The following is a 24,344-nucleotide window of genomic DNA, read 5'->3' as shown; positions in this document are numbered from 1 at the left end:
GTTTGACCGCTAGGTTTTATGGTATATTGACACCTCCACTGTGGGGCTCTATGTAACTTCAGTGAGACTGGAATTCATTTGAACTGGTGTTAACTTTTAGGGTTTTCCATCTCCGGTGAGTTATACAGTTTACAGAACCTTGTTAATATGCAACGGGTCACATATAAGAGGCTTGGCGTGTGACATTTTCTGAGTCAAACAACACACATAATATAATCCCGAATTAATGATTTAATATAAAATGTAGGCTGTTAGAAAACTGCAGTTTCTTATCCTATTATTTTGCCAATATATGCATAAAATGGGCCATGGCCATATTATAGACTAATGACTAATAAACGAAGAAATAGCCATGTTGACGTCGAGACATTATGTATGTTCTTTGATTAAAGGTTATGGCAGGTTTGCAAAGTGTTCGTGGCATTGAGACGGTTTTGTCTGGAAGGGATACAGCTTCTGTCAAAACATTTTCGTAGCCGTTTTAGGAGAACTTACGCAGCAGGTTAGGATAATTGATGTTGCAGGTTAGGATAATTAGGTTAACGTTACGAAAATGTTTAGGGTTAGCTAAAATGCGACTACAAAAAATATATACTTTTTACGTCAATTTGACAAAAGCAATATCCCTTCTAGACATGAGTTTACGGATGTTGAAGGAGGAGTCGATCCAGTCCTCGTTTATTTTCCCACACAGTTTTCGAGCACTTGACGCTTCTCTGTAACTCTTCTCAAATTACAATCCCAACAAGATTCCACAGCTCAATGCAACTTCTGTTCTTAAAGCAGAATCAATCAACCCTCCACTCAGCTTGTTATTAAGACAATTTGCTAGTTAATGTTTTTCCTCAAACCCTTCTGAGTAGGCTACTTTTCGACAGGTGTTTTGGGCAGAGTGCCCGGAAGAAAAAATGTCCAATGGGAAAAATGCACCTGCTGCGGCGAAGTAAGTTTCAACGTCGGGACAGCTTGGCCTACTGTACTGAACTTTACTTGGTTGTTCGGTTTATATGTTAGTTATTCAACATCAATTTAATTAATGTAAATACGCAGGTTTGTTTTATATATTGTCAGTACAAGTACTTATTGATCAAGTGACTTTGTTACATTACTTTATTCCGAAGTTATTTAAGATATTTAAAAAGTTATTTTCCTCTTTACATTGGTGTTGTGTTGACATTGAGATGGACAGGGTCAAGATGGTAGTTTAATAATATTTTGTGAGGGTTTATTTGATAAATCTATTTTGGATGGAGTACATCTGATTCATGACTATTCAAATAATTCAACAAAAGACCAACCAATGCATTAATAGCTGAAGATATCTTATTTATTTTAGAATGACTCTCTCCTCCTTTCTAACTTATTCCTGTCAAGGGAAGTGTAGTTTCAGTTTAGTTCTTGTTTATTTCATGTTTCCACATATTACTCCTCACATATGTTGACGAGCTCTTTGTGGAGGGGGAAATCCACTGTAATGTTGTTATCTTGAAGTCGTACAAGAAGGCATGTTTCCTTAGATCATCTTGCAGCTTATTTCTAAGAGTTCTGACTCTAAATAAATGCATACATTTGAGAATTTTGACAGGACTAGCTTGGCCAAAAGGATATTTTTACATTTTCTTTTTACTGTACATCAGAGAGCTTCAGATCCATCCGTACCAGGTTTTAATGTTATGTGCACAAGTACAAGGAAATGCATTTCTTGCAAGCTCTAAACCCAACAATGCAGTAATGAAGGTAAGAGACACTGAGCAGTGTGTGCAGACTGCTGTGAACAGATGGGTGCATGTGTATTGACACGGTTACAGGCAACTTACCTTACCTATGGGCCTCAGAGTCCTTCCATTACCTATTTTCTTTCTCTCTCAGGAAGAGAGAATACTAAAGCTGATACTTACTGTCATGTAACCATTGTAGTGTGTGTGTGCACAGCTCCTCACAGATGACCCTGCAGGTGTGCCTTGAGGAGTGTATGGAGGCCCTGGACCTCTTCCTCAACAACCACTTCAGTGAGAGCCTGGACAAACTGCGGCCACGGTAACAGTGCCACTCTCTCTGGACTAAAGTGGGCTTCAAACTCTCCATTGGCCAATTAGCATGTACAGGGTGTCTTGGGGTATATTTGTGCAGCCTTTAGCCATTTGTCGTTGAGTGGTGTGTAACTTAGTGCAGCATCATCACCGTTGAGGTGTGATGTACAGTGGTATTGTGGTGTAGTACAGTGAAGTGTCACACTTCCTGCTACCCAAAGCATTAGGCCTCGTCACTTCTCCAGGATATGGAGTGTTTACTGAAGCTGACGCCCAGGGCTCAACGGGCAGAACAGAGGCCCTGGAAAATAAACACCATACTGCTAGAGTGAAACAAGAAAATAATTAGGTGTCTGTTGGCTACTCTGTCTTTTCTCATTATCGATATGTGAAGCCATATATTGGAAGAAAGGCACATTTTCTTTTTGAAAGGAAATTAAAATGTTCGCTGGACAATAAATACTTGCTGTTTCTGATTGTCAGTGAAGTGTGTATGATGATGTTGTGTGTTGCGTTGAAGGGTGAAAGAGAGCATGTACCATGCTCTGATCTACGCCACTGTGCTGGAGATGCAGGCTATGATGACCTTCCAGCAGGATGACATCGTCAATGCAGGCAACACCATGAAGAGTGCCCAGGAGGTCTGCCAGAGGTGAGGATGCTACTATACATGGACACTCATCTGTTTCATGTCCTCTTTAACACATTAGTTCATATTATAGACACAAGCAACGTCCAGAAAAGGTAAATGGAGGGAAATCCTGGAATACTCTGACAGTTGGTCTGGCCTCTAACAGTGAGGCCTAATATGCCCAGAGCTATTAGTCTCCTGTCCATCAGCCATAACCTGCAGGCAAATGAGAGCATTTACATGGCAACCAGGTCTCTTTGCGCCCCGGCTGGAATTTGCCTGTGTTTGCATGGCCAGAGCAGCTCTATTGATGGCCTACAGCAGTGGTATTCAACTCTTACCCTACGAGATCAGGAGCCAGCTGGTTGTCTGTTCTACCTGAGAATGAATTGCCAGGTATAAATCAGTCCCTGATTTAGATGGGAACAATAAAAACAAGCACTGGAATTGGCTTCGAAGTCCAGAGGTGAGTTTGAGGTGCCTACAGCACAGGTGTCAAACTCATTCCACTAGGCTGAGTGGCTGTTGATTTTTGTGCCTCCCTTGTACTTAATTGATGAATTAAGGTCACTAAATAGTAAGGAACTCCCCACACCTGGTTGTCTAGGGCTTAATTGAAAGCAAAAACCTACAGACACTAGGCCCTTCATGGAATGAATGACACCCCTGGCCTACAGCAAGCAAGGACACTTGAGATTGCTTGAGGTGGCTGAAAGGCTGTTGTGTGTTATTATAATGTTCCACATTAATGCCCTTGTCATTAACATGAGAAACATGCATTGCTCAATGAGATGTAATTGTTTCAGTCTTACGCTCATAGTTGGTCTCATTTCTTCTTAGGTTTCGACGAAAGTCCCCTAGTAATATCAGTAAATCACCTGGAGAGCGTCTAACTGAAGGTAAGAGCGCTTTTATAATTGGGCATCTCAGCCTATTATTATGGCAGATTTCAAATAGCCACTGACCGTGTGTGTGGGTTTGCAGAGCAGCTCCAAGCTCTCCATGCTGATGCGTGTTATGCTGAATGCTTGCTCCAAAGGGCTGCTCTCACCTTCCTACAGGTAAGACGGGTCCTCCTGTCCTCCACTATAAATCTTACTGATCCTGGTTAATGACACTGCTGATGTTTAGCATTAATGCACAGGTAAATCTTAAAATAAAGGAAACACTTGAGTAAATGAGGGATACAATGCATATTGAAAGCTGTTGCTTCCACACAGGTGTGGTTTTCTGAGTAAGTTAAGCAATTAACATCCCATCATGCTTAGGATAATGTATAAAAGAGGTCCTAGTTGCCCATTAGAAGAGATCAGTTACTTTGAAAGAGGGGTCTCAAGGGAGCATAAGGGCTTTAAAGTGGGTGCATGTGTATGTCTGTCTCTCGATCATCAGATCTCAACCCCATGTAACACTTATTGGTGATTCTGGAGTGATGCTTGAGACAGCTTTTTCCACCACCATCAACAAAACACCAAATTATGTGATTTATCGTGGAAGAATGGTGTTGCATCCCTCCAATATAGTTCCAGACACTTGTAGAATCTATGCCAAGGAGCATTGAAGCTGTTCTGGTGGCCCTATTGTGTTTCCTTGATTTTGACAGTTACCTGTATGTATGATAACTGTATCCAACTGATTGGATATCGGTCGATGAAACACATTGTGGTTGTTTGCCTTCCTGCTTCTTGGTGTTTTGCGTCTGTGTGCATAGTTTTTAAAGAGCGATCCAACAGGTTTCCCCTGTCCTCTCATTTATTTTCCCTCTTCCTCAAGGATGAGAACATGGTGAGTTTTATCAAAGGAGGAATCAAAGTACGCAACAGTTATCTGATTTACAAGTAAGTTTGCAGGAGAAAGGGCAGAAATGGTTCTCACATTAAACAGGCTCACACAGTGTGATTGTGAATCAGCAGGTGGAATCAATAATTCTGTTTACCAAATTATGAACTGCTATTACAATAAAACTGTGCTCAGATGTTATAACAGTAATGGCAATTTTCTCTGGTAAGTGTCTGTCGTTATCTGTCATTTAGATGTGTTTTTATTGTGTAATAATCAGGCATTATTACAGCCTATAATATAGTCATGTTAGACTATAAATGACATAATTGCCTTTTATGACACAGGGAGCTGCACACCTTCTTACAGTCTAACAGCTCTCTCCAAGGACCCAACCACATTCACTTAGAGGGAGGAGTGTCTTTTGGGATCGGAGCATTCAACTTGGTATGTCCCACAAGTATCCCCGTATTCCATTAATGGTCAATTTGTTAGATAATTGTGTGTTTTAGCACGTGTCAGTCAGACCTTACGCTGTATCACAGGATTCTGTACTGTCTTCCAGACTCTTTCCATGTTTCCACCTCGGTTACTCAAAGTTTTAGAGTTTGCTGGCTTCTCTGGAGACAAGGTATAGTTGCTCATTGTAACTCATGTCTAGAAAGTGATTGGTTTACAGCAGGGCTGCCAAACCCTGTTTCTGGAGAGCTAGCCTGCTGTAGTTAATTAACATGATTCACCTTAACAAGCAGGTCATTATTATAATCCGGTTTGCCAGATGCTCTACATGACAGTAGCTCTAAAGGAACAGCGTTGGGCAGCCCTGCTTTACAGGTTGTCTCTGTCTCCCCCTCTCAGTATATATTGTATGTTATTGTGTGCAGGAGTATGGTCTGTCCCAGCTGAATGATGGTGCCACTACAAACAACCTGCGCTCCATGCTGTGTGCCCTGCTGTTGCTCTGTTACTACACCTTCCTCACCTTCATTCTCGGTACTCTACTCTTCACAACCAGGAAGTGAATGGAGATCACAACTGACTTGACACAATTACATACACACGTGTGAAAGAGCGAGAGATAAAGAACGAGAGAGTAGACTGTGTTTGAGTTTCTGGTTTTGTCCATACATCGTATTCAGTTCTTTATCACTCTACAGGGACCGGTGAGGGGGACGTGGCTGATGCTGAGAAGCTGCTGAAGCCTTTCCGGCTCCGCTACCCACAGGTGAGTGACACTCCTCCCCAGGCTCTCACCCAGCCCAAAGCAAACTCAACTCTGTATGGAACCACAATGCGTACTGATACCAACAGACTCCTGGGCAAACACAATCTAAAGTAATAGTTTTGTAATGTGGGTAAGTAATGCACTGACCAAGAGAGAGGTCATTTAGTCAGAGGAGATGCTTGAGCTACCATTGTGTAAGTATGTCATTTTACAAGTGCTAGCCACCGCCAAAGTATTATATATGGTGTTATCAGAGAATGTTTACATTTCTCTCCACTTCCCTTCAGGGGGCCATATTTCTCTTCTTTGCAGGCAGGGCTGAGGCAATCAAGGGGAACATCGATGAGGTGAGCCTCAAACTACATATCTATGTTATACTATTTGTGTTATCTGTCTGTTTTTTCAGTCATATTTAGCAGTGGTGTTTGTATTGATAGGCCTAGAATGAGATCAGTGTGGGCCTGTGGTTTGCTGGTGGGGTGTACTGTAATGATGATATGTCACCAGGCGGTGGTGCTGTTTGAGGATGGCTGCAAAGCTCAGCAGCAGTGGAAGCAGTTTCACCACATGTGCTACTGGGAGCTAATGTGGTGCTTCACCTACAAGTGCGTGTGGCGGATGGCCTACTTTTACGCTGACCTACTGAGCAATGAGAGCCGCTGGTCCAAGGCAAGAGAGTGTGCTGTAGTGTTGAGTACAGCCTAGGACCCAATTTAAGATGACACAAAACCACTTGAGCAGACACTCTTAATTGAATTCAGTCAATTTGACCTACCCGCTAAGTGTATGGCTTTTAAAGCCAATGCAATATTTTTATCCCCACAACAGACTTAACATTATTAAACTCTACAGTCGTGGCCATAAGTTGAGAATTACAAATATTATTTTCCAAAGTTTGCTGCTTCAGTGTCTTTAGATATTTTTGTCAGATGTTACTATGGAATACTGAAGTATAATTACAAGCATTTCATAAGTGTCAAAGGCTTTTATTGACAATTACATGAAGTTGATGCAAAGAGTCAATATTTAGCCCATTCTTGCATAATCAATGCTTGGAGTTTGTCAGAATTTGTGGGGTTTTGTTTGTCCACCTGCCTCTTGAGGATTGACCACAAGTTCTCAATGGGATTATGGTCTGGGGAGTTTCCTGTCCATGGACCCAAAATATTGATGTTTTGTTCCCCGAGCCACTTAGTTATCACTTTTGCCTTATGTCAAGGTGCTCCATCATGCTGGAAAAGGCATTGTTCGTTACCAAACTGTTCCTGGATGGTTGGGAGAAGTTGCTCTCGGGGAATGTGTTGGTACCGTTCTTTATTCATGGCTGTGATCTTAGGAAAAATTGTGAGTGAGCCCACTCCCTTGGCTGAGAAGCAACGCCACACATCAATGGTCTCGGGATGCTTTACTGTTGGCATGACACAGGACTGATGGTAGCGCTCACCTTGTCTTCTCCGGACAAAATTTTTACCATATGCCCCAAACAAGAAAATGACTTTACCCCAGTTCTCAGCAGTCCAATCCCTGTACCTTTTGCAGAATATCAGTCTGTCCCTGATGTTTTTCCTGTTTTTTTCCCCCTGTTTTTCCTGGAGAGAAGTGGCTTCTTTGCTGCCCTTCTTGACACCAGGCCATCCTCAAAGTCTTTGCCTCACTGTGCATGCAGATGCACTCACACCTGCCTGCTGCCATTCCTGAGCAAGCTCTGTACTGGTGGCACCCCGATCCTGCAGCTGAATCAACTTTAGGAGACGGTCCTGGCGCTTGCTGGACTTTCTTGAGCGCCCTGAAGCCATTTCACAACAATTGAACCGCTCTCCTTGAAGTTCTTGATGATTCGATAAATGGTTGATTTAGGTGCAATCTTATTGGCAGCAATATCCTTGCCTGTGAAGCCCTTTTTGTGCAAAGCAATGATGATGGCATGTGTTTCCTTGCCGGTAACCATGATTGACAGAGGAAGAACAATGATTCCAAGCACCACCCTCCTTTTGAAGCTTCCAGTCTGTTATTTGAACTCAAGCAGCATGAGATCTCCAGCCTTGTCCTCGTCAACACTCACACCTGTGTTAATGAGAGAATCACTGACATGATGTCAGCTGGTCCTTTTGTGGTAGGGCTGAAATGCAGTGGAAATGTTTTTTGGGGATTCAGTTCATTTGCATGGGAATAGGGACTTTGCAATTAATTGCAATTCATCTGATCACTCGTCATAACATTCTGGAGTATATGCAAATTGCCATCATACAAACTGAGGCAGCAGACTTTGAAAATGTAATATTGGTGTCTTTCTCAACTTTTTGCCACAACTGTACTTACTGTATGACTGAGTCCTGACTGAATAAGGCTTGTCTTTCCTTCAGGCTATGTATGTGTACATGAAGGCTGCTTACCTGAGCATGCTTGCTCCGGGGGAGGCTAGGCCTTTTGGGGAAGATGAGGTGGAGCTTTTCAGGTAAACGCATGCTCATCACAACAAAAACATAACTTGAAATTCCCCAGTCCCATTTCATTGTGATCACCCCTCTTTCCTGGCCCCTTCTCTTTTTCTGTCTTTGCCTACTCTCTTAGACGAGTGTCCACCTTCAAGCAAAAGATAGCAGGGAAGTCTCCACCCACAGAGAAGTTTGCCATTCGCAAGGCTAGACGTTACAAAGCTAGCTGCCCAGTGAGGCTCCCAGTACCTGTGCTGGTGAGACCCCACAAACACACATTCGCAAAGCTGCATAAAGACATGCACAAATATGTTGCTAAAATGGTGAGGGTCACTTGTATTTGTGGTTCTGACAGTATTATCTCTTGCTACACTGTGCTGTAGGAGATGATGTACATGTGGAACGGCTTCTCCATGATCAGCAAGCGGCCAGAGCTGACCGAGGGCATGCTGCAAACACTGGTGGAGGCAGAGCGCACCCTGCTGGAATCTCCTGGTATTGCAACATGTCTGGGGCTAACCAGTTTCAGGCAGTCAGACTGAACTGGTCCAAACCAGCCTGCTTGCCTAAGCTGGTCATAAAGCAATAACCACTCTTATAATATCACCAAAAGAGAATGGATAAAGACTGATTCTACACGCATTCTGCTTGAGCCTGTGTTGATGAGTAATTTTGAATGCATGGTTTTATCATCTGTGTTTTGTTTTGGAAGTGAATGAGTATTCAATGGATGACCGCTGTGTGATCCACCTACTGAAGGGGCTGTGTCTGAAGAACCAGCGACACATTCAGGCTGCAGAGGAATGCTTCAACAAGGTGTACAACAGGTGACGTAGGGAATCTTTTAGTCCGGGTATCTTTCATTTATACACACCTGGAATCTGGTGTTGTATAACATAATGGTAAATACATGTTTGCTGAGAGGTTATAACATTTGTTTATAGTTTTTCGGATCCCTATTAGCCGTTGCCAAAACAGCAGCTATTCTTCCTTAGGTCCAGAGTGTCACTTTTTTTAACAAGCTCATCCATGCCAAAAAGAAATATTTTCATGTTATTTAATCAAACAATATGTTCTTTGTTTGATTAAACCACACCAATGTTTTATCCATAGCAAGTTGAACAATGCAGTGTTATGAAGGAGGGTAGGACTTCATAGCAGTGAAATGCACTCTGAATAATGTTTAGAGATGTGTTTTTAGAACAGTCAGTGATATGTTGAACATGTTCAGTGTAAACAACTAAGAGGTTGATGATATGGCCATCTGTTCTCTAACCTCCAGTGAGAAGAAGATCAAGTTTGACCATTACCTAGTGCCCAACGCTCTGCTGGAGCTCAGTGTGGTCTACATAGACATGGGCCGCAAGGAGGAGGCCATCAAACTACTGGTGAAAGCCAAGTGAGTCATCTCTTACTGGTTGTTCCAATACAGCCTGCAAGCTGTAGTAGGATGTAGCAGGCTTACATTCCAGCTCGACATGAAAACACCTTATTAAACTAATGAAGATTGTTGATTGGTTAGTTGAAAATAATGGCACCAGAGGAGATGGCTGCTGTTTTTATGGGCTACTAACCAATTATTTGTAACTTATTTTGTACGTAATGTTTTTCCCATGTCTCTTATGACCTAAAAAGAGCTTCTGGAAATCAGAACGGAGATTACTCACCTCGAACTGGACAAAAAAGTTTTTTCTTTAACAAGTATTGCAGATACAGGGGACACCTCTACCATCTGTCCTATTTGCCAATGTGCAATCATTGGAGAATAAACTGGAGGAGCTCCGTTCATGACTATCCTACCAAAGGGGGGGGGGGGGAACTATCTTATGTTTCACTGAGTCGTGGCTGAACGACGACATGGATAATATACAGTTGGCTGGTTTTTCCATGCACTGGCAAGACGGAACAGCTGCCTCCGGTAAGACAAGGTGTGCCAGTCTGTCTATTTGTCAATAACAGCTGGTGCACAAAATCAAATAAAGGAAGTCTCTACGTTTTGCCTGCCTGAGGTAGAGTATCTCATGATAGGCTGTAGACCACACTATTTACCAAGAGTGTATATTTTTCGTAGCTGTCTATTTACCACCACAAACCGATGCTGGCACTAAGACCTCACTCAATGAGCTGTATAAAGCCATAAGCAAACAAGAAAATGCTCATCCAGAGGCAGTGCTTCTAGTGGCCTGGGACTTTAATGGAGGGAAACTTAAATCTTTTTTACCTAATTTCTACCAGCATGTTACATGTGCCACAAGTGGAGGGGGGGACTCTAGGCCATCTTTACTCCACACACAGAGACGTGTACAAAGCTCTCCCCCGCCCTCCATTTGGCAAATCTAACCATAATTATATCCTCCTGATTCCTGCTTACAAGCAAAAACTAAAGCAGGAAGTACCAGTGACTCACTCAATACGGAAGTAGTCAGATGACACTGATGCTAAGCTACAGCACAAACTGGAATATGTTTTGTGTTTCTTCCGATGGCATTGAGTACACCACATCAGTCATTGGCTTCATCAATAAGTGCATCGAAGCCGTCCCCATAGTGACCGCAACCAGAAGCCATGGATTACAGGCAACATCTGCACTGAGCTAAAGGGTAGAGCTCCCGCTTTCAAGGAGCGGGACTCTAACCCGGACGCTTATAAGAAATACCACTATGCCCTCTGAACCATCACAGGCAAAGCGTAAATACAGGACTAAGATTGAATCCCGTAGCACTCACGTCTGTAGCCATGAAGAGCTTTGAAAGGCTGGTCATGGCTCACATCAACACCATCATCCCAGAAACCCTAGACTGACTCCAATTTGCATACCGGCCCCAACAGATCCACAGATGACGCAATCTCTATTGCACTCAATAGAGATTGGACAAAAGGAACACCTACTTGACAATGCTGTTCATTGACTACAGCTCAGTGTTCCACACCATAGTGCCCTCAAAGCTCATCACTAAGCTAAGGACCCTGGGACTAAACACCTCCTTCTGCAACTGGATCCTGGACGTCATGACGGCCCTCCCTCAGGTCGTAAGGGTTGGCAACAACACATCTGCCATGCTGATCCTCAACACGGGGGGCCCCTCAGGGGTGCATGCTCAGTCCCCTCCTGTACTCCCTGTTCACCCACAACTGCATGGCCAAGCACAAGTCCAACACCATTACCTTTGCACACAACGGTGGTAGGCCTGATCACCAACAACGATGAGACAGCCTATAGAAAGGAGGTCAGAGACCTGGAAGTGTGGTGCCAGGAGAACCTCAACGTGATCAAGACAAAGGAGATGATCGTGGACTACAGGAAAAGGGCCAAGCACGCCACCATTCTCATCAACGGGGCTGTAGTGGAGCAGGTTGAGCTTCAAGTGCCTTGGTGTCCACATCCAACAAACTATCATGGTCCAAACACACCAAGACAGTAATGGTGAGAGGGCACGACAATGCCTATTCCCCCTCAGGAGACTGAAAAGATTTGGCATGGGTCCTCAGATCCTCAAAGTTCTACAGCTGCACCATCGAGAGCATCCCGACTGGTATGGCAACAGCTCTGCTTCCGAACCGCAAGGCACTAGACTAGAGGGTAGTGCGTACGGCCCAATACATCACTGGGGCCAAGCTTCCTGCCATCCAGGACCTCTATACTAGGCGGTGTCAGAAGGCCCTAAAAATAGGCAAATAATCCAGCCACCCTAGTCAACCTGTTCTCTCTGCTACTGCACGGCAAGTGGTACCGGAGTGCCAAGTCTAGGTGAAAAAGGCTTCTGAACAGCTTCTACCCCCAAGCCATAAGACTGCTGAACATCTAATAAAATGGCTACCCATACTATTTGCATTGACTATTTGCTACCCACTGTTTATCGATGCATAGTCACTTTAGCCCTACCTACATGTACATATTACCTCAACTAACCTGTACCCCTCACATTGACTTGGTACCGGTACCCCCTGTATATAGCATTATTTTATTGTTGCTCTTATTTTTTTAACTTTAGTTTGTTTTATAAATATTTTCTTAACCAACAATGAAGTTAACTCTTATTTTTGTTAAGTGCTTGTGACAAATAAAATTGTATTTGAATTGGTTGTATTGAGGCTAGACTGGAACAAAATCCTGCACACTAAAAGTCACTCCCAATACTTTGAGCTCACTATTTTGCAGCAGTCACCAATCCTGGTCCTGTAGAGCAAAATAGTGAGCTCAAAGTATTGGGAGTGACTTTTTGTTTTGGCTCTGTACTCCGGCACTTTGAATTTTAAATTATACAATGACGATGAGGTTAAAGTGCAGACCGTCAGCTGACAGTCTGTACTTTAACCCGTATCATTTCAAATCCAAAGTGCTGGAGTACTGAGCCAAAACATGTCACTGTCCCAATACCTTTGGAGCTTTGGGTGTACACATACAATGTTACTAAGTCTTACTCATGATTCCTATCCACTTTGTTCTGTTCCCTCAGAACTAACTACAAGGAGTACTCCATGGAGTCACGCACCCAGTTCAGGATCCATGCTGCTCTCTCCAAACTCAAGGCTGACACTAGTGACCAAGATGAAATCACACCACTGTAGTATAACAGGTGTCATTGTGCTGAGCAAGCACTGGACTTGCTTCCCCTGCCATGTGTAGACGTTCCGGGAAGACTTGCTCTCTCATACATCCTCAGCCACTTTGATCACTGCCTCCAAATGTTACTTGCTTTGTGGTGAAAGTCTCCGTCCTTCACGGATGGTGATCTTTCCCTGATTTAAACACTTGAGTTTTGAATGGGAGTTGGTAGAAGTTGCCTCTACCTGCTGGTTCAAGATCAGAGGCATTTTATCCACCTACTGCGTGAACACCCTGATCCTACATCTGTAGTTAGGTTCAGCTTCTATCTTCAGTGTTTGAATGTGTGGTACTTATATCACTGTACTGGTTACCCAGAACAGTAGATTGGGAGGCAGTTGCTCAAAACAATTTGAATATGGTATATCCACATTTTTTTGTGGGGAAAAACATGTTGAAATGAACTTATTAACAATGTAAGTTGTGAGGTAGAGTTTTGCTTTTAACTTCTCCAAAAGTGATTGAGTATTACTGTAAGCATTTTGATAAAAGCACCCATTTAGTGATAACTGAGTAAGACAGACATAACATAACATAACGTATGACATTGCTTTGATCCAAGTTATTTTAACAAATGTATTAACATTTATGTATTAGTAGATGTAGAAGAACCTTAATCAATAGGTCATGCTACATTTGAAGTCAGAAGTTTACATACACCTTAGTCAAATATATTTAAACTGTTTTTCACAATTCCTGACATTTAATCCTAGTAAAAATTCCCTGTTCTAGGTCAGTTAGGATCACCACTTCATTTTACGAATGTGAAATGTCAGAATAATAGTAGAGAATGATTTCAGCTTTTATTTCTTTCATCACATTCCCAGAGGGTCAGAAGTTTACATACACTCAATTAGTATTTGGTAGCATTGCCTTTCAATTTTTTTTAACTTGGGTCAAATGTTTTGGACAGCCTTCCACAAGCTTCCCACAATAAGTTGGGTGAATTTTGGCCCATTCCTCCTGACAGAGTTGGTGTAACTGAGTCAGGTTTGTTGGCCTCCTTGCTCGCACATGCTTTTTCAGTTCTGCCCACAAATTTTCTATAGGATTGAGGTCAGGGCTTTGTGATGGCCACTCCAATACCTTGACTTTGTTGTCCTTAAGCCATTTTGCCACAACATTGGAAGTATGATTGGGGTCATTGTCCATTTGGAAGACCCATTTGCGACCAAGCTTAACTTCCTGACTGATGTCTTGCTGTTGCATCAATATATCCACATAATTTTTCTTCCTCATGATGCCATCCATTTTGTGAAGTGCATCCTTCCCAGCAAAGCACCCCCATAACACGATGCTGCCAGCCCCGTGCTTCACAGTTGGGATGGTGTTTTTCTGCTTGCAAGCCTCCCCCTTTTTCCTCCAAACATAACAACTGTCATTATGGCCAAACAGTTGTATTTTTGTTTCATCAGACCAGAGGACATTTCTCCAAAAAGTACAATCTTTGTCCCCTTGTGCATTTGCAAACCGTAGTCTGGCTTTTTTATGGCGGTTTTAGAGCAGTGGCTTCTTCCTTGCTGAGCGGCCTTTCAGGTCATGTCGAGATATAGGACTCGTTTTACTGTGGCTATGTACCTGTTTCCTCCAGCATCTTCATAAGGTCCTTTGCTGTTGCTCTGGGATTGATTTGCACTTTTCGCATCAAAGTACGTTAATCTCTAGGAGATCGAGTCTCCTTCCTGAGCGGTATGATGGCTGTGTGGTCCCATGGTGTTTATACTTGCGTACTGTTTGTACAGATGAATATGGTACCTTCAGGTGTTTGGAAATTGCTCCCAAGGATGAAGCAGACTTGTAGAGGTCTACAATTTCTGATTTTTGATTTTCCTATGATGTCAAGCAAAGAGGCACTGAGTTTGAAGGTAGTCCTTGAAATAGATCCACAGGTACACCTCCAATTGACTCAAATGATGTCAATTAGCCTGTCAGAAGCTTCTAAAGCCATGACATTTTCTGGAATTTTCCAAGCTGTTTAAAGGCACAGTCAACTTTGTATGTACACTTCTGACAAACTGGAATTGTGATACAGTGAATTATAATTGAAATAATATTGTCTTTAAACAATTGTTGGAAAAATTACTTATGCACAAAGTAGATGTCCTAACCAACTTGCCAAAACGATAGTTTGTTACAAGAAATGTGTGGAGTGATTGAAACACTTAGGTTGGAGTCATTAAAACTAGTTTATGTATACTTCTGACTTCAACTGTATGTTGTCCCTGCTGCAATGTACAGAGGAAAGTAGTCAGTTGAAATAAGTTTAACCTCACTAACCTCTGATATTCATTACTTCAAATAAAGTTTAGACTGTCACTCAAGACCTTGTACAAAGAAAGGCGTGGTTAAAAGATTTGAAAAACATGATTAAATATGTCCATTTGCTACAAGCCCTTTTATTATATTTTACTGGAGCATATCTGTCGAGTGTAACCCGTCCTTGTCCATATTGGCTTATAAATAACAAACTGATTAAGAGGTGACATTGTGACTTTACAGAAAGATTTATGACTAGTACCTACGCCGAGTGTACAAAACATTATGAACACCTGCTCTTTGCCTGACAGACTGACTGCGCTATGATCCCTTATTGATGAATGGGAGGAGACGGGTTAAAGGATTTTTACACCTTGACAATTGAGACAGATTTTGTATGTGTACCATTGAGGGTGAATGGACAATTCAAGTGCCTTTGAACAGGGTATGGTACTGGGTGCCAGGTGCACTGGTTTGTGTCAAGAACTGCAACGCTGCTGGATTTTTCACATTTGAACAGTTTCCTGTGTGTATCAAGAATGGTCCACCACCCAAAAGACATCCAGCCAAATTGACACAAGTGTGGGAAGCATTGGAGTTAACATGGGCCATGATCCCTGTGGAACATGCTCGACACCTTGTAGAGTCAATACCCTGATAAATTGAGGCTGTTCTGAGGGCTAAAGGAGGAGGTGTAACTCAAATATTATGGTGTTCTTAATGTTTTGTATAATGTGTATAAACTTACCTGCTACTTCCTTAATGAACTTAATCAGTGGATCATGACATCACACCCAGTGTCAATCATGGGGTGGCAGGTAGCCAAGTGGTTAGAGCGTTGGGCCAGTAACTCAATGGTTGCTGGATTGAATCCCCAGCTGACGAGTTAAAAATCTGTTGTTCTGCCCCTGAACAATGCACTGTTCCGCGGTAGGCCATCATAAATGAGAATTTGTTCTTCACTGACTTGCCTAGTTAAATAAAGGTTACATACACGGTCTGCACAACAGTGTGCACTATGTAAGGCCAGGGGATAAATGTTCTACATCCTTATACTTTATTGTCCATTTACATGGACATTCATTTTGTTAAGTCAGCATATAAATGCACAAAACCTATAATACATACAGGATCTAATTGTAGGGTGTTTACCTAAACTATTGGGCCGGTATCCCAGACACAGATGAAGCCTAGTCCTGGACTAAAAAGCTATTTTCTAATGGAGATTCTCTATTGAACATGCTTAGTCCAGGACTAGGCTTCATCTGTGTCCGGGAAACCGACACCTTAGGGTTGCGATGATATTCAGGTATTTTTAACATATTGAGTCACACACCCAGGGTCGAGAGACCATGACCAGACTGAGACTGCATTTACTTGGTCTCAAGTAGTCTCAGACCAATCCTCACGATCAAGACTCAATTTTTGGTGTATACTATATACAGCCTGCTGATTTCATATGGTTCTGGATGGTGGTTTGCTATCCCAATGCCATCCTTCTGTAACCATAACCTAATTTTAACCCATTTCAATCCCTGTGTCTTTGGATCTGACTGTTTTATGTTAATCATATCTCATACACTGAAAAATATAAATGCATCATGTCAAGTGTTGGTCCCATGTTTCATGAGCCAAAATCGAAGATACACCTTTTCCATACACACAAAAAGCTTATTTTTGTGCATTTGTTTTTACATACCTGTTAGCGAGCCTTTCTCCATCTGACAGGTGTGGCATATCAAGAATCTGATTAAACAGCATGGTCATTACACAGGTGCACCTTGTGCTGGGGACAATAAAAGGCCACTAAAATGTGCAGTTTTGTCCCACAATGCAATGCCACTGTTTCAAGTTTTGAGGGAGAATGCAATTGGCATGCTGACTGCAGGAATGTCCACCTGAGCTGTTGTCAGATAATTGAATGTTAATTTCTCTACCATAAACTGCCTACAATGTCGTTTTAGAGAATTTGTCAGTTTGTCCAACTGGTCTCACAACCGTAGACCACGTCTGTGAATTGCCCTGATGGCTGGTTCAGCCATCAGAAACTGTATCCTCTGAACTCTGAGTGGCACCAAGCAGTTTCACTGCAACAACCTGCAAGGAACCCTGGCCTCTGCTCGGAACCCCACAGAGTATAGCTTTTTGCAGCAGTTAACAAGAAAGGCACAACACCACCCCTACTCCTGTCATTCTACCGCCAGGGACCAATCATGTAGCATACTTCTACAACTGGTACACACAGAACGATGTGGCCCGCCACCCCTGCATCTATAAGCGATCCACAGAGGACTGCTGGTCAAATGTGACATACAGCTTACCTTAATCTGTGAGGACAGACTGTTAGTCAAGATTGTGATTCTGTTTTTCCTGCTGTGTCTCTGGATTAGAAAAGTTTGCCAAATGGCTAAATGTGGTGGGATTGTGCCTGTTTTTAATATTGTGTATTTGTTTTCCAATAATAAACATGTTAATATCACACAAAATCATTCTTCCTATACTAGCTACTAGTCTATAACTAGTCAGTAAAGTATGATCAGTCAGTAAAGTATGATGAGACAGACCTAGTTCTAGTGCGTTTTATTCATTATAGCAGCCAAACTCAAAACACAGCTGACAACAATACATCTACAAAGTTTACTAAATAGTCATATTTACAAAGTCAGTGCCTTATGACGAGGAATCAGCCAAGGAAGCAGGAGGGGCGTGGCTCTGTTCTTCTTTTAGTCTACGTTTCATCAGCTTCCTTTTCTTCTTCTCCTCCTTTTCAATTTCACTGACCATCTCCAGGAACTTGGGGCTTCGGGGGTCCATAGCATAGCCAAAGCGTTCTCTGGCCTCGGCTAGCAGCCTTTCACGACGCGCCTTCTCATCTTTCAACTTCTGTTTCGCCTCCCGTTTCTCCTTCCTCCAGTCAGCCACCATCTTAGGCATCTTGGCCATATTGGCTGCAACCAGTTTCTCTCTGCAAAAGAAGATTGGAGGGGGTGTTCGCCAAGTATCATGTCATCATAAAAGCTACTATAAAAAGGTATGGTTAGAGAGATTTATCCACCTGTCAAGAAAATGCTGTACTTCCACAACACTATCAAAGAACAATATGAATTGGAACCAAAGCCTATCAGACTGTTGAGCACATTTATGCTATACATACATACATGAGGCCTCTCATTGAGAGATGTCATGCCCATGTAACTAGTTGCCTTGAGTCATATAGGCAAATGTCATGCAGTAACTACCATTCTCAATTTCTCTCAATGTTATCTAGTATAGCACGTTGCGTAGAAAAACATGTAATTTGACAGGTCCTAAAAAGATAGCTAGTATTAGCATGGATGTTTACTTCGCGAGACGTTTCGCATTGGCTTCCTTTGTTTTCGCCTCGACGTTCTTCAGCATCACCCGGAGCGGAGGGTTCCATTCCCTCTCCTCTGCTATCATCTCCTCGAGCTGGGCATGGCTGGGCCACAGCTTTGCAGGGTCGATTCCCGATGAAGAGCCATACCGCCCGAATAGCTTGCGGTCATACTTCGCTGTCTTCTGCCATTCCGGAGTTTTCTCGCTTTCCCTATCTGGTATGTACGGATCTTTCAAATTTAATTTCAGTGGTTTAGGGTTATAATTTGCTATCTGATGTAGAAGCCCGCAGTGTGAGCTGGCAGGATTATACGACTTTAAGGGTGAAACCCTTCGAATAGCCCAGCTAAATATTGCTGTCCTCCTACACAACATGGAGGTTGCCATTTTTTGTGGCAAAGTTCGGAGGACCCTCGTTGCGTCACATTTGATTGCTCATAGCTGACTACAACATCGCCTGTCCTTTATTGTTGCCATCGTCATAAGCAAGAGGATCAGAGGTTATCAAGGCCCAGTCAGTGTTATAATTAAAACAAATATTATTGTGTTGCCAAATTTTTATCCATAGCATATAATGAAGTTTAGGTCAAAATTGCCTTCATTTTGAAAAGTTGTACCATATGCTACAGAATGTCGGCTGTATCCAATCAGTCTTATCAGTGTAAGTCATTCTGGAAAAGGTAACACTAGTTTAAGAGCTCATGTGCATATGAAATAGAGCGATGCTCAATAACTGACTTATTTGTTTTCTTATGAAGTTAAATTCTGCCACAGACCTAAATTATGATGATCATCTCAACATCGCTCATGAGTCCACCATCATACACTCTTGCAAGCCACTTTTAGCTTGAAAACTATTTTTCAATGGGTTTGAGTTTCAAATGTATAAATGAATCTGGGGAAAATGTCCTTCCAAGATCCAAGTGGGGCCTGGAACCAGCAGTGGGCTGGTGGGCAACAGAGCCAAAACCAGAACCAGGAGAGAAGTATAAACTCTAACCCCTTTTTTGAACATTAGGAATGCTGTATGGGGAATTATCCAGAAAACACACTTTGAAAGAAAGGTTCTTTGTTTCAACCTCTCCCAGCTTTCCTCTTTTAGCAGCTCCCTCCCACAACTCTTTTATTTTAGATTTATTTTCAAGAAGAGGAGATAGAACAAAGGGGGGGATCTTGAGTGCAGCACTTACTGAGACAGATGTCACTGCTTTTGTGTTGTGGGATCTGCTCAAAACATCATCATTAAAGATGTAGGGTTCCCATGGCAGGAGGAGGAGAGGGGTGAAGGTGGGGGTGGGTATGATAGAGGCTTAATTTGCTTAGGAACAATCCAGTGCCAAGCTCAGTGCTTTAGGGATCAAATCAATGTCAGTCACTGGCAAATAGGCTTGTTAGCAGTTAGAATATAAGGGATGGCATGGCAAGCACATTGCCATGGTCTATTTCTGACTGAGAGATATAAAGATTGAACAAAATTAAGTAGGACATCATAAGATAAACCAATCTAGTTATCACAAAATATATCAAAATGATCTGAGGATCTGTAAATAGATAACAAAACATGAACTGACTAACATGAACCCAAACTCATTTTCTATGCTGGGACCTTCACTTCTAGAGTTACTGTGTGGACAAGATGAGTTGAGTTGGAAAGGAGAGATAATAACTGAACCACATTAGTGGACAAGCACCTCCTGCCTGATGGTGGAAAGACATTGAGGTAAGTGATGGTGTGGATGAGGATAATGTACATGGTATCTACTGGGGAGTGTTGGCAGAGGATGGGAAAAACAGGAGGCTCTGGCACCAAACATGACTTCCCATGGAGATTAGAGATGGAGATGCATAAGGTTTGATTCAGTGTTTGCCAACCCCAGTGAGTGCAGCTATAGATGACATTCATATTGCCTTTTGATTAAATATTAAAATTTCTCCACTCTTTTATAAACACATGTAAAATGAATGTTTAAATTGCATGAGTGTCACTGTACCCTGCCTCATTCCTGTGACCCCTTCTACATTGCGCTCATTTAATCTTATAATTATGTCTTGTGAGTTCTCACATGGTGTACAGATGTACATTAAGTTTGGTCACTTCAGCAGGATGCCAGGATAAACATTTACCTCCACCTACTAGTACACACACACACACACACACACACACACACACACACACACACACACACACACACACACACACACACACACACACACACAAAGTCCAATGGCAGTCAGTGCCGTTTAAGAGGAGGGAGGACACTTTTTTTCTTGAGCATGGACTTATTTCTATTACAGCATATTGGATGACTGTCATATTCTATTCACCCATTTCAATGTAACAGTGATAGGTTTAGGCTACTACATGATACTCAAATTTTCCCTTTAACCATCATGTGGTTGCTACAATCTAGCCTATGAATGAAAGTTTACAATGTAGGTGAGCACAGGTCAACATTTTTTTTAGGTGACAGACAGTGACACTTGCACAGACTGAGACACGTTCAATGCCGCCTTACACACTCTTGCCTGTGTCTAGCTGATATAGGATGTAATCATTAGTTCCAACAGTAGGACATCAAAATGTGTCACGCCCTGGCCATAGAGAGGTTTTTATTCTCTATTTTGCAGTCTAGTTTCTTTATTTCTATGTTTTCTGTTGCTTTGTGTTTGGCCGGGTGTGGTTCTCAATCAGAGGCAGCTGTCTATCGTTGTCTCTGATTGAGAATCATACTTAGGTAGCTTTTTCACACCTGTGTTTTGTGGGTAGTTGTTTTCTGTTTAGTTTGGTTACCTTACAGAACTGGTCGTTTCTATCTTTGTTATTTTTGTTCAAAGTGTTCTGAGTTAATAAAAAATCATGAACATGTACCACGCTGCGCTTTGGTCCACTCCTCATTCTTCATCAGACGAGCGTTACAAAATGGCGCAAATGGATAGAGCTGCTGTGCTTCTAGCTCTTAGGAAACTTTGCAATATATATATATATATATATATATATATTTTGTGTGTTATTTCTTACATTTTTTGCCCAGATTTTTGTTATTACATACAGCCGGGAAGAACTTTTGGATATCAGAGCGATGGTAACTCACCAGCATTACCAGCATTACAACCAGGAATACAACTTTCCTGAATCGGATCCTTTGTTCGTAATTGAACTGATTCAAGAGACTGACCCAAAACACAGCTGGCGGAGGAGAGGTAGGGGACTTATAGTCTGATTTAGGAGACACGCACACCACCCACCGCTTCCAAGTATATTACTCGCTGATGTTCAGTCTCTGGATAATAGAGTTGACGAGCTCAGGGCGAGGATTTCCTTCCAGAGAGACATCAGGTATTGTAACACTCGGTTTCACGGAAACATGGCTCTCTCGGGATATACTATCTGAGTCCGTACTGCCAGTTGGGTTCTCAGTTCATCGCGCAGACAAGAATAAATATCTCTCTGGAAAGAAGTATGTTTTATAATTAACTACTCATGGTTTGATTGTGATAACATACAGGAATTCAAGTCCTTTTGTTCACCCGACCTAGAATACCTCACAATAAAATGCAGACCGTATTACCTCCCAAGAGAATTCTCTTCGGTTATAGTCACAGCCATATATATTCCCCCTCAAGCCGATACCACGACTGCCCTCAAATAACTTCACTGGACTTTATGCAAACTGGAAACCACATATCCTGAGACTGCATGTTTTTGTAGCTGGGGATTTTAACAATTTAAGAATTTAAGCACATTTAAGAAAAACTCTCCCAAATTTCTATCAATACATTGACTGTGGTACTCGCACTGCTAAAACACTCAACCACTGCTACTCCAACTTCTGGGATGCCTACAAGGCCCTCCCCTGCCCTCACTTCGGCAAATCTGATCACGACTCCATTTTGCTCCTCCCTTCCTATGGGCAGAAACTCAAACAGGAAGTATCCGTGCTAAGGACTATTCAATGCTGGGCTGACCAATCGGAATCCATGCTTCAAGATTGTTTTGATCACACAGCCTGGGATATGTTCCTGAGTTTCCTTTGAGAATAACATTGACGAATACAGTGATACATTGACTGAGTTGACAGGAAGTGTATAGGAGTTGTTGTTACCACTGTGACTATAAAAACCTACCCTAACTAGAAACCGTGGATAGATGGCAGCATTCGCGCTAAACTGAAAGCGCGAACCATCGCATTTAACCATGGCGAGGTGACTGGGAATATGGCTGAATACTGACATATTCAAAGAATAAATAACAATCATATGGGCCCAAATCTAGACCTCTCTTGTTGGAAATAAACAATGAAAAGTACTTCATCCAGAATTTGGCACCAATAATCAGATTTGTCAGCATCTCCTCTTTAAAACGAGCTATGAAGACGAATTCCAAATAAAAAGTGCAGTGAATCTAAAAAGATACAATTTACCAGCAGTGATGTCCTACTGTTTATACTGTAAAATAAAAAGCAACAACAAAACTGATTGGATGAGAAGGCTGTGCTGCAACGTTTTGGGAGGAACTATGACACATTTGTTATATCAATTCAGATCTTGCTTTGAGTTTCCATTTGTCAATTTACCTTGATAAATCACTTGAGTGATCACTGTAAAGTTCAAAGGACAATGGGATATCACATCCAAATGAAAGAGAGGGATATTTGACTGGTTTAGACTGTATTCTAAGTCAAAGGTGTAAGCAGCGTCTTCATGGTAGAGAGTTTACTGACTGCAGAGTACGGAATAATACATGTGCAGATTCTATCACTGGAGCATAACTTGTGGCTGTGATCACTCTTACAGCTCCCACCCACTAATGTTAAACTTGGACACAGCCCAATTCAGAACTGTCGGCGTAAGCGGTTTTATGGAGGGAGGGGGGCTGTCGAAAATGCGATGGCGGTGAGTGTAGAGCGTTCAGCGGGGAGTGGCGGCGTATTTTACGGTAATGAATGTACCACATGGAGATCCGGTTAGTGATGTGTTTGGAGCGCTACGGGACTCGTTGGCTCAGTGCCCTGCTCCTCTGTGTCTGCGGAAAAAGAGAGAGATGCTTGTGGCTTCTAAAAAGATGAATCCACCTGGGCGGGGGGGGGGGGGGTAATCCAGAGAGAGCCTTTATTTCTGCTCACTTTGCAGCAAAGAGTTCAGTTTTAATGTCACTGAATTTCCTGTGTGCCGTCACATAATCACTGTTGCATTTTAACCAAATTAACTCACACGAATGGATCCTCTTCGCATATGTAAACAAATACAGAGATACATACATGGGTACATAAATACAGACTGATGATAGATTTAATTTCAAACAACAAAATATTTGGCTTCCTATTACATTGTTGACCTAACGCAACAGTAGCAGAAACATAGGTATCGCTCAAATGGTAAAGGGATTGTGGCCTGTGATCAAAATATTTTCCCCCAAAAAATGGCATCTGCATTTAACCAATTTGTGATTTTTTTTTATCATTATCCAATGTGACTGGATGTAGGCCTACCATAAACAACCATAACCTACCCGTAACCTACCTCAGTCTTTGGTAGAGCTCAAAGTCTCCCACAATGTTGGGAGTCCTCAACCCACCCCTGGCCCATACTCTTAATGAGATGATGAATGGTAGCGTAAGGAGTGATGGAGGCCCTATGCACCGCTGGTGGATCATTTAAGGAGAGATTTATCAAACGTGTGGATGCACTCCACTGGGGCGCGTCTCCATAACAGGGTGCTGGGGTCCCATGAAGATGAATGGGGGTAATTACTGTCTCTTCTCCATTCACAGCCCTTCTTCCCCTTCACTGTTTCCTGTGGTTCAGGAGCTGGTCATTTGTCTCTTTACACATGGCACACTTTGTTTCAACCCATCACTTCACTGTGTGGTCATGATGGCACCCCTTTATGTTTCAACCCATCACTTCACTGTGTGGTCATGATGGCACCCCTTTATGTTTCAACCCATCACTTCACTGTGTGGTCATGATGGCACCCCTTTATGTTTCAACCCATCACTTCACTGTGTGGTCATGATGGCACCCC

At 42.4% G+C, this 24,344-nt stretch overlaps 2 protein-coding genes across 7 annotated transcripts; one reads left to right on the top strand and one right to left on the bottom strand.

The window, feature by feature from the left end:
- Positions 1-13,465, top strand: zgc:158403 (tetratricopeptide repeat protein 39A). 6 transcript variants are annotated; one of them, XM_036941192.1, is made up of 19 exons: positions 1-115; positions 879-943; positions 1,918-2,037; positions 2,551-2,682; positions 3,502-3,560; positions 3,646-3,722; positions 4,435-4,499; positions 4,788-4,887; positions 5,006-5,071; positions 5,325-5,433; positions 5,598-5,665; positions 5,953-6,012; positions 6,173-6,334; positions 8,029-8,120; positions 8,237-8,357; positions 8,484-8,595; positions 8,813-8,927; positions 9,383-9,499; positions 12,558-13,465. In XM_036941192.1, the coding sequence occupies exons 2-19, from the start codon at positions 909-911 to the stop codon at positions 12,667-12,669; spliced, it is 1,722 nt and encodes a 573-aa protein (XP_036797087.1). In that variant the 5' UTR covers positions 1-115; positions 879-908; the 3' UTR covers positions 12,670-13,465. The 6 variants fall into 6 exon arrangements, with proteins under 6 accessions (XP_036797087.1, XP_021413781.2, XP_036797089.1 ...); XM_021558106.2 differs by having other exon boundaries at positions 3-115; positions 1,933-2,037; XM_036941191.1 differs by lacking the exon at positions 1-115 and having other exon boundaries at positions 165-943.
- A 4,061-nt stretch (positions 13,466-17,526) lies between these two features.
- Positions 17,527-18,794, bottom strand: LOC110486476 (growth arrest and DNA damage-inducible proteins-interacting protein 1). The gene is made up of 2 exons (XM_021558104.2): positions 18,306-18,794; positions 17,527-17,927 (listed from the first exon to the last, which is right to left on the bottom strand). Exons 1-2 carry the CDS (start codon positions 18,704-18,706, stop codon positions 17,633-17,635), a joined length of 696 nt encoding a protein of 231 aa, XP_021413779.2. The 5' UTR covers positions 18,707-18,794; the 3' UTR covers positions 17,527-17,632.
- Between the last annotated feature and the right edge of the window lie 5,550 nt (positions 18,795-24,344).

Source organism: Oncorhynchus mykiss, chromosome 13 (assembly GCF_013265735.2).
Source record: "Oncorhynchus mykiss isolate Arlee chromosome 13, USDA_OmykA_1.1, whole genome shotgun sequence".
Lineage (NCBI taxonomy): Eukaryota > Metazoa > Chordata > Actinopteri > Salmoniformes > Salmonidae > Oncorhynchus > Oncorhynchus mykiss.
The sequence above is the reverse complement of the archived record's forward strand: the minus strand, read 5'-3'. Positions and strand labels throughout refer to the sequence as shown.

Coding starts and splice junctions, on each gene's coding strand:
- zgc:158403 (XM_036941192.1), top strand. CDS start 909: ATGTCCAATGGGAAAAATGCACCTGCTGCGGCGAA. Junction 2,038..2,550: donor CTGGACAAACTGCGGCCACG/GTAACAGTGCCA, acceptor GTTGCGTTGAAG/GGTGAAAGAGAGCATGTACC. Junction 5,434..5,597: donor CTTCCTCACCTTCATTCTCG/GTACTCTACTCT, acceptor ATCACTCTACAG/GGACCGGTGAGGGGGACGTG.
- LOC110486476 (XM_021558104.2), bottom strand. CDS start 18,706: ATGGCAACCTCCATGTTGTGTAGGAGGACAGCAATATTTAGCTGGGCT. Junction 17,928..18,305: donor AATGCGAAACGTCTCGCGAA/GTAAACATCCAT, acceptor CTTCTTTTGCAG/AGAGAAACTGGTTGCAGCCA.